Source organism: Poecilia mexicana, unplaced genomic scaffold (assembly GCF_051168715.1).
Source record: "Poecilia mexicana isolate PSO_F unplaced genomic scaffold, ASM5116871v1 scaffold_21, whole genome shotgun sequence".
NCBI classification, from domain to species: Eukaryota; Metazoa; Chordata; class Actinopteri; order Cyprinodontiformes; family Poeciliidae; genus Poecilia; species Poecilia mexicana.
The window spans coordinates 13,963,175-13,973,560 of record NW_028263390.1 but is presented as its reverse complement, the minus strand read 5'-3'; the positions used below and the strand labels follow the sequence as shown (position 1 = coordinate 13,973,560).

The window sequence follows — 10,386 nt, the reverse complement described above, 5'->3', positions numbered from 1 at the left end:
ATCCAGAACGCTGCTATTGTGTTTTCTCTAAAACTAGGAAACTGAACTTGTGATTAGGCACAATTTAAAAATACAAGTTGTAAAAAAAAAAAAAGTGTTCAAGTTTTCCTGATTTAGATTAGTCTCATAAGACACATTTCCTTTAGCATTTCAACTTGCAGTGTAAAACTATTATAGAAATTAATTGTGTAGAGTGACATTGTAAATGCTTTCCTTCTTTTAATTTTACCAGTAAACTAAAACCCAAGTTTCTCAGAAATTAAAACCAGTCAAGAATGATTTTTAACAGAAATTTTATGTTGTTGCCAACACCTTTATCGATTTTATGAATGGAAAGTTGAGAGGACGGGAAAACGTTGTAGAAAAAGGTGTACAAGTAAAGGAGATGTTGGTCTTATGTACTATTCAGATTTTCTAAAATCTCTACTTCAAAATGTATCACTCTCTGCATCATCAATCAAATAAAGTAACTTTTTGATAATTATTTTAGTCACGTTAAGTTTACAAAGTGAGCACCTTAACCACTACTTCCTAGTGTTTCCATGGAGAGTCTTCCATACAAGCTGACAGGACCTGGGTGCAATGGAAAAGAATGTTGCAGAAGCAGCGGTTTGTTTGCTTGTCTTTCCACACGCAGGATACTCACAAAGCTGTAGCATCCCCGCATCACCAGGTGCAGCGGAGCAAAACTCCACAACGTGGCCGCGAAAAGGGGCGGGGGTAGTGAGGCAGGGAGGGGGGCGTTGTCGCTGGAGGCAGATGGGGGGAAAAAAAAAATGAGAGAGGGAGGACACGGTCTGGAAAGGTGGCAGGATTTTAGTTGAAACCTCCACTCTGTCAGACATGCGCAAGAGCAGAAGCTTCTCCACCGCTGCGCCGCGTTTCCGCCTTGGGTGAGCAAACGCGGGCGCACACAGTCCGAGAGGGGCGGGGAGTGAAGCCGAGACGCAGTGGCGGTAGAGAGGGGAGACGCAGCGAGCACGGATTCGAGCAAATTGTACGCCAGCCTCCACGTTTCCCCCACCCCCTCAGAGAGGCGACCTGTGCAGCGCGCGCCGGAGCCTTCCCAGCATGGACACTGCGCTAAAGGAGAGGCACTAAGATGTGACGCTCGCGGGACAAGATCAGGGGAGACAGAGAGCGCGCGTGCGCGTGTCTGTGTGTGCGTGCTCGTGGGGAAGAAAGTGGGCTGCACTCATCTTTCTTCCTTTTTTTTTTTTTTTTTTTCCTCCCCCCACCCCCTGTTTGCCGGTGATTTCAAATCTGAGCTGCGCGGCGAGAAGATGAAGAAGTTTAACATCAGGAAGGTGCTGGACGGCTTGAAAGAGGCGTCCTCCTCCTCTTCCTCCTCCACGCCGTCTGTCCAAGTAGGGCCCCAGGAGAACAACCTGATCCAGGAGACGCTCCAGTCCGAGCATTTCCAGCTCTGTAAGGTGGGGGAGACTTCTGATTCTTATCAGCTCGTTGGGACTCCAGCTAAGCCATCCTGTCTGTGTGCGCCGTTTAATTAATTAATTCATTTATTTATTTATTTTGTTTGGCTTGCTGTCATCCCATTCCAGGATGCACACGATGCGGGGAAGCTGCAAAGAATTATATAATTATTAGGAGATCCTTTGTTCTTTTCAAATCTTCATCTCAACTATTTCCAGGTGTTCTTTTTTTTTAAGAGACACGGAGAGGATCTTTAAACCGTTCACTGATTGCATTTTAGTTTGTAAAACATCCATTGAGAGGCAAATCTTACGTTCAAGTGACTGTGCGCTCGAAACAGTTTGGTTGCATTTTTGGACCTTTTCCCTGTCATCTGGTCACAGTATGGTGACATGCGTCGGTACACTCTGTGCAAAATGTCAGAGTTTGCTGTGTGTGTGCATGGTCTGAACTGTCATATCAAGGGGCTGGGCACAACTGATCCTGATCTTGCATAATCTGATGGGTTTGGATTAGCAAAACGCTTATCATGTGTATGTGTCTTTCCTTTCACATTACCCCCCTCTACCGCCCTCCAATGCTCACATCTTAACTCCACTCTTCACACATAAAAAAAACAAAACATGCAGGCTCTCTGTCCTGCATGGAGTGATGTTGCCTGAAGTGACTCCGAGCCTGTTTGTAGGAAATAATGAAAAAAATAAAGAAAAATGTCTGCATCTCTCCATCTAGACTGCACAGAGTAACAACAGAGGGGATAATTAAACACTCATGCAATTTTCATGCAGTGCATGCTACATCTCAGCCCACTGCAAAGTTAATTTGGCATTTCCCCAGTTGTGCTTTAATGATGAGGTGTGGAGTTTTAATAAACCACACTGTGTGTGCTGGGTATCGATTTTTTCCCCCCCACACTTCTGACCTGCGTGGATGCTAAAGACTCAATTCTGGATTACTTTTAAACTTGTGATTTGCCATGACTGTTTTCATGAGTCTCCAGTAGACACAGGAAGCTGTGTTGAACATGGAATCAGAATTGGGGTGGTGAAGTTTCTGCAGAAATCAAGTTTGTACTTATAAAGACTGCCAGAAATAATAATGCAAACAAGATGCAGAGACCAGACTTTTCGTGATTCAGACCGTTTTATTATTTTTTTTATTTGTTTACTTGAATTTTTTTTACCAATTCAGATTTTTGTTTCCCTAAGGACTGTATAACCTAGGAGAAAGAAAGGAGACCAGAAAAGTATTTTGTTGCAGGTAGTAGTTTTTGTGTTGCTGAATTAGGATTGTTGCAAAACATGACCTTTAAATTTAAAGATGCAACAGAGTAAATTAGAGCATAATTTCTAGCTAATTATTTTCAATAATTTTTCAATAAAAAAGAGAAAATATCACATTGTACATTCACAACACACAGTGTTATTTAATCCAGGTGTTAGTTTCTATTCATTTAGATGATTATGGGTTACAGTTAATAAAAACTTGAAGTTCATTTCCTTAGAAAAAAATGAAAATTAGATGAAAAAAGACGGTTGGCTTTCCAGTTGTCCTGACAAGGACGGTGACTCAGGAAAAAAAAAAAGGTCATTGCTATAGAAGCTGAGTGTTCATAGATTGCTGTACATAATGTAAAGTTAAGTGGAAGGAAACACTGGTAGAAAAAAAACTCCCACAAGCTATAGAAATAACCACAGCTTTTTGGGAGAGCCATGAAGCAAAGCTCAGTGGAGGGTTTAGATGGTGTGAACTCTGCTGGAGTCACAGCTTCAGAGCCACCATGCTCACATGTGTCCAGGACATGGACTGCAACTATTTCATTCCTTTTGCATGTAAGACGCTGCCCAATAAAAATAAGTTTCTTCTTTAAATTTTAATCTCTGAAATATCTTCAACAATATATCAATTTATTGAGTCTCTCCTCGATATACACAAGATCGGCTGTGTTGACGTGTTGCTCCTGATAAGCATCAGATTTGGGATGCTGGAGAATCCGAATGTTCCAGGAAGGCACATAAACGCTGTTCACTTTTGTTTTGGGGACTGAACGACTGTCAGTATGATTTTTGTGTTTGTATCTCAAAAATCAAAAACGCCTTACCTCTTAAGGTAAAAAAAAAAAAAAAAAAAGCTTCTAGATTTATGTCAACATACATGAAACACAAGGCAGCTCAGGACCTTCTGTAGACACAGCAGTTCAAGCATGTTACAAAAAAACAAAACAAAAAAAAAGCCAGACATCTGACTGAAGCATCTTCAAATGAGACTTCACACTCCCTCTCGCACCTTCCCTGTCTGCCTAGACCAGAACTGTCTGCAACGTCTCTGCAAGAGAGGCAGGTGTCTCTGCTGCACCGAGTCCTCCTTATGTAACACGCTTTAGCCGTCTGCCACAAAGCAAACAAATCCAAGGGCCCACCGATGACTGACTGATGCCATAAAACCAGTCACACATGCACCAACCGAGAAACATTTTTTATTTCCCCCCCTGTGCCATACAGGCCTGTAAGGGGACCAGATCATGAGCAAATGCACTTTATTGATGTATTTTATTTCCAGACTTCAGTGTAATCACGACTTGATGTGGGAGGCGGCGAGAGAGGAAGGACAACAACATAAAACAAGAAATGAGGGAGAAGAAATCTGAAAATAGGCCTGTGATTACCAAAGCAGGCCAGAATATCAGCCTTTTGCAGAAGACAAACCTAAACAGAAACATGATTTGTTCCTTTTCCTCATCCTGTTCTCTCTCATCTTTGCAATTTCAAGCTTAATTCTCCAGTTTCATAACAGCCATCCACATCCATCTGGGCTATTTGTTTACCGAAATCAGGTGTGTGACATCCTCCAACAAAGCAACACCCCTGCTGTGAAATGCAAATTGATATTTTCTGTTATGAAATCTGACTTTTCTTTTTTTTCCCCCCTCCTCCTCCGTCTCCATCTTCTACCTGCTTGTCGCACCAGACTGTCCGTCATGGCTTCCCCCATCAGCCGTCGTCGATGGCTTTCGACCCCGTGCAGAAGATCCTGGCCATCGGTACCCAGAGTGGAGCTCTCAGATTGTATCCTTTCATTTACCTTTTGAACTGTTGCAGAAGTCTGTGCCCTGAGGCGGCAGCAGGTAAGCGAGTGAACATCAGAGCTGCCATAGTCTGAGGCTGATGGACAGTTCTGCCGCAAAGGTCTTGAGTAAGCTTTCGTTTTTATGCGTTTTGCTTTGAGGAGTGAGACTTTCTGGTGACTTCATCATGAGTTTTTGCAGACTTTCTATAGGTCTAGTTTCTTTTTTCCTTTCAGTTTCACCTGGTTTTTCTCATTTTTAACCAAGCCCAGGTGTGTTTTAACACTTGTTCGTGCCCCTTTGAACTTTTTTCACAATGTTTCATGTTGAAACCACCAAGTATCGATGTGTTTTATTTGCGCAGTGTGGATGATTGTAATTGTTGGATCAACATGGGGCAGTTTGTAGCTCAGAAGCTAAAAGTTACAGATATAATAGATATAGTTCCAGTTGTTAGATCAGTTCTGTCCAACTTCATTGCCCCCATTTGAAGAAAAAAACATCCTCACAGGCCACCACTACTTTACAGTGGAAATGATGTTTTCAGTATGATGTGTAGTGTTACTTTTCTACCTTAGAGTTTTGTGCTGTAGGCCCAGAAGCTACATTTTGGTTTCATCTAACCAGAGCATCTTCTTTTACGTGTTTGCCACATCCTAAGAGGGCTTGTGGGAAACCTTAAGTAGGAATTCTTATGGCTTCATTTTAATAGTTGGTTTCTACTTGTTGCTCTTCCACGAAGGTCATATTTGCCGACTGCGTGATTAATAGCTGTCCTGTTGACAGATTCTCCCACCTGAGCGGTGAATCTCTGCGGAGTTATCACAGGTTTCTAGGCTGCTTCCATGATTGATGCTCTCCTTGCCAGGTCTGTCAGTTTAGGATTTGGTGATGTGGTATACTCTTTTCATTTTCAATTGATAGATTAAGCATCTCCTTGATATCATTTAGTAACCTAACGCTTTCTTTTAAACTTCTGCATGGCTTTTTATTGGCTCTCTGGCTGTGTTCTACGTCTCTACGTTGTTTTCCACTAACATTCTCTAACAAAGCGCAGTGCAAGTGGATTAGGTACTCTCTGAAAGCAATTGGCTGCTCTGGTTTGCATTTAGGGATAGCAAACTAAAAGAGGAATATGCTAATGAATAGCACACACTTTTTGTTTTATTTGTAAGGAGTCTGTAGACATTTCTGTTTTTGCATGTGTGTGCAACACTTGTCAGCTGTGACTTCTCTAAACTGCTTTTATAAAAAAAGGTTAGTATGGTAAAGACTTCAAAACCATACATAATTTTCCCTCCTGTTTAAAATGATGCACCATTTTATGTTGTGTAATCGCATAACATCCTGGTAAAGAACTCTCAGGTTTATGGTTACAACCAAACAGAATGTGAAAAGTTCGGCGTCGTAGTGTGTGTGTGTGTGTGTGTGTGTGTTGCCCCTGTTTTTTTGATGGGTTTTGGATGAACAGCTCTGCAGAGCATCTGCATTTTTGAGTCTCAGTGGTGCAGGAATTGTAAGTCTGCAGACCTCTCATACCTTTAAGATAATCATGTCGCACGGCCATGATGAAATGTGTTACGTTATACCAACTCTGCAGTGCTACTTTATGGGGGCCTTTTTTTCCCCTACCGACACTGCTGTTGAACCTTTCGTTACATATTTCAAGTGACTGAGTCGCGTCATGTCCTGCGACTCGCCACAAGTGCACCGCTGTCTTGCAATATGAGGACATTTACGCAAGCAAGCAACAACAGCTTGCCATGAAATGACACCGCGGGGAGTCATATAGCTTCAGAGAACGCCTGCGTGAGGCCACCTTTACAGCTCCTCCATGTGTTCCTCTGCCTGTCCAACAACCCTTGCCAGCTCATTACAGTGTGATGAAGAGCCGTCCGCCTTGTTGTCTCTCCTTTTCTACCTGCTGGCAGCCGTGCTCATGACTCAGTCCTCACCTGTGCCGCAATCGAGAGGATCAATAGCAAAGATTCTCTCCAACAGTCTCCAGAATCACAGTTCCAGCTGAAAAGAAGCGTAAGCTAGCCGGAGCAGATTCACACGTATTAGTTGACGGGCGATGAAATGTCCGTGCTGGTGCATTTGCAGGAACTGGAGCATATAGACTTAATAGGGCTTATCTCTTACATGCTACTACATCCTTCCCCGGGATAAGCAAAGAAAGGCTGCAACCAAGAAGTCTGGCACCAATCAGCTTGGAGATCAAAATGTTCCCCTCCCTTCAGATTATCCTCGGCTGGGATCCTGCTGGGGAAAGTGGTCGCTTTGAAATCGAACGAAGGGAGGAATGTCTCACGTTTGACTGATGTGGATCAGATAATTTTATCAGTCAGACGAAAGTGAAATGGGAGGCGTATATCTGCTCCTTGATGCTCGTCCTCCTCCTCTGTTATTCTGATGTTTAGTCAGCCCTGACGCTTTATCTGATGCCACTGTGACATTGAAGAAGGGGTGAAATGGAGGTTTCACAACTCATAAGTCTTGCATTGCTGTATGCTTTGTTACTAGATAGTTTTGTAGTTTTGGCTGGTTGCGTCCCCTCCAGGGAATCCCGTGCTTCGTGTGCATTTCTGTGCCTGGGGGACCTCCTGGACATTTGGTTGCGCCACTCTCCCTTTGGAGCATTTACAGGAAGCACAGATCAGAGGCCTTAGCCTGGCAGTACAGCAGAGAGCTGAGAATTACATCAGAAGCCAATGTGTATCCTCTGAGGAGAGGCCTGATCTGTTCACACCCCAAAGCCAACGGAGGCTTTGGGGCTCCTCCACGAAACGGTCCCGCGTTTGATGCTAGCCTCTGCATTTGCTTTGTCCTTCATCAACCGGCTGGAAAAAAACATCTGGTCAGCAAGACGACCTGAGTTTGAGCTCAGGCTGAGAGAAGATGGAGAGGAGGGGGTGGAGGGAATAAGAGGTCTTGGGGAGGCAGGCTATCCCTTTTTCTAGAGCTAATGGCCAAGAATAGAATCCTTATTGATCTGTGTGTGGTAATGCACTGAGTCAGATATGCCCAAGTGCATACACACACTTTATCACTCTCTCCCTCTTGCTCGCACGCCGAGTCAATTGTTTTCAGCACAATATATCCGCAGTGAAAAGAAGTCATGAGTCTTAGAAAACAGGTTCTGCTGCACAAGCAGTCACCTCATATTAGCTATGCGCTGATTTAACTGTGTAATTGCAAAAAACAAACAAAAAAACAAAACAAGCAGGAGCAACGGTGCTACATACCAAGGCTACGGCGTTTCTGTTTAAAGGCGGAATAGCAAAAAACAATTATAATAATGAAAAAACATAGAGCCCTTTGGTTTATTGGTCCATTGTGTTCTAGCCAAAATGAACAGAACTACCAGAACGGGATCCGTATTCCTTGCGAGGTTGACCAGATCAGTGAAATGAAGTAAATGTAACTGGCTTACAAGGAACATTGAAGGCCAGCTATCAACATACATTACCTGCTTGATGGAACGTCTGACTTCATTATTTAGGAAGCATCAGCTAATCTACAACTGCGCAAAAAGCAAACAAAAAAGCACCGTTAACATTTTGTCTAACAGTTCTTTTAATAAAAAAGAGATGTAATTAGTTCATGCGTTGTTTTTTCTATAATTAACTTGTTTTTTTCTTTTTTTTTAGTTTTTATGTTGTCAGACAATTTGAACGTATTTCTTATTTGCTCGAACCATCTTTATCTAATTTTAAGATATATTTGAATAGAAAAAAAATTAACTGCGACAAAGTAATACTGAAGATATCTGCGAGAGAAAATATTTTTTCACAGCACTGCATCTAGGAGAATCTTTGTAGTAATGCCCCTTTCTTGTCATTGAATGCATATTTCAGGCCAGTAGAACTAAATGGTTATTATTTAAAATAAATCTATACAAGCAACAATTCTACAAGCCTTTAATAAATAAATATTGACCAAGTTGTTATTTTTAATGATAAACTACAATATAATTATCATTGGCATGTTAACTGGCCAAGCTCCTCTTTACTTTGCATTTTTGTTTTTAATGAGACATTAAAATATGAGCTAATTTTAACAGTGACTCAGAATTTATATATGTATATATAAAAAAAACTGAATATGTAATTCTGAGTTCAAGCTCTTTTTTTGTCTTCATTTTTGGGTTCAAACTTATAATGCTAAAATTTTGGCCCTAGGATAATTGAATTAGGAAGTCTAGATAGTGCAGTTGTTGTTCAGACTAGCTCTTCAGATGCAGTACTTGTGCTTCTCCTGTTTTAACAGCTGGTGTCACTATTGAGCAAATTTACCCCTTTTAAGTGGGGCCAGAAGAAGAGCTCTGTAACGTCACAGTTTGAATTTAGCAGCTTATATTTAAAACCTTAAATGTTAATTTGATATTTTCAAACAGTATGAGTTATTTTTTCTAGTTCAGAGACAAGGAGGCATGTGGAAACTAACTCGCTCACTCTTCCTGGGACCTCTTCATAAAGTATCAAAGGTCAGTTGTGAATATGAAGTTAGTTTAAACTTGGAGTGTGAGGTCTCTCACTGAGCACTGGTGTTTGGGAAGTTGGTATCAGCTTCCCAGATTCCCAGCGTTAATCTATAAGGAGCAGAGCAGCATATGTGGTAATATTCATATGATACTTTTGATGTAAAAACCATAAAACTGGCATTTTTATTCAAAATCATCTTAAACCAGCTTCTGCCTATCCTTGGTTCTGTAATCCTGTTGTTTGCAGATTAAAGCTTCTCATTGAATATTTTTTAAGACCTTTAATAAATTTCATCAGCTTACGAAAAATGGGGAATTATCCGTTTTCTGCAGATGGTGATTGGAAAAAAAAAGAGACTATGCTTTGTTTTTCTCTTGGAGGAACTTGCATAATTTTCATGGTTTTGGTCAGAGACATGAATGTTTTTAGCATTTTAACATGAATATGTAGTTTTTTTTTTTGGGGGGGGGGCAGGGGGAGCTCTACAGCTGTGTGTGACAATATTGCTGATTCCCCTCCTTATTGGTGGTGGTCAGAGGAAATGACAGCACCATAACTCAGAGGCGCCCAGGCAGTGGGAGACATGCAGATCAATAGATCAAATTGTTAGTCTGTGCGCTTTTCCGATTATCTCATCGACAGACTCAAGACATCATAGCTCTCACACACCCAAATGAGGGCAACACACATTCTTACTCGCGCGGATATTATTACAGAGCTGGCAGACAGAACATCAGTTTGTCTTTATGTGGACAACATCAGTGGATGAGTTGCACAAGCGTTAATGAATTTGCACGCAAATAATGCGGGCTGCACATGCACAGAGATGTTGGCGGAAACATGTTTGCAGACTTATCTCTGGACACACACAGGCATCAGCAATAACTGCTGCGTCTGATAGTAGCCCTGTGCAGCTTCTTGCTGCAGCAAGGATTGACTGTGACATATCTTTATCATTAATCTTCCTTCTGATTCACTCAGTATCTGTGCTCCCGTTCAAGCTTTTTTTTTTTTTTCTTCCCCCTGCAGTTACAAGAAAACCTCACTGAGCTGTGAGCTCCCTGACTGGACTACAGAATGGGAACAATTTCTGGTGTTAAAGCAGGAAATACTCCCGACCACATCGGTCAAGATGCTGTCTCTTTAATATGGATGCATACAAGGTTCCCTGTGAATAATATTGTATTTTAATTTGTTAGCAAAATCCTAGAATGTTGGCAGCAGCACTTTTTTTTTTTCTGAGGAATTTTGTAAGAAAGATTCACTTTATTATCAGTGTTACTAAAACCGTGATGTGCTAGCTTTTATTTTTTCTTGCTTGCTCTCTTTGTTATAGTAACCATGACTTATTTATTTTAGGATCAAGCATGATATAATACAAAGTTTGTGGAACAACAGTTT

The 10,386-nt window shown here is 41.5% G+C and overlaps 1 protein-coding gene across 1 annotated transcript in view; it reads left to right on the top strand.

Moving 5' to 3' along the window:
* The first annotated feature begins 397 nt into the window (after positions 1 to 397).
* The window catches only part of stxbp5a (syntaxin binding protein 5a (tomosyn)), a 105,625-nt gene continuing 95,636 nt past the window's right edge, over positions 398 to 10,386 (top strand). Inside the window, exons 1-2 of the mRNA XM_088001830.1 lie at positions 398 to 1,433; positions 4,402 to 4,499. Of these exons, the coding sequence (XP_087857956.1) occupies positions 1,284 to 1,433; positions 4,402 to 4,499 (248 nt within the window). The 5' untranslated portion in view covers positions 398 to 1,283. The remainder of the gene's footprint in view (positions 1,434 to 4,401; positions 4,500 to 10,386) is intronic.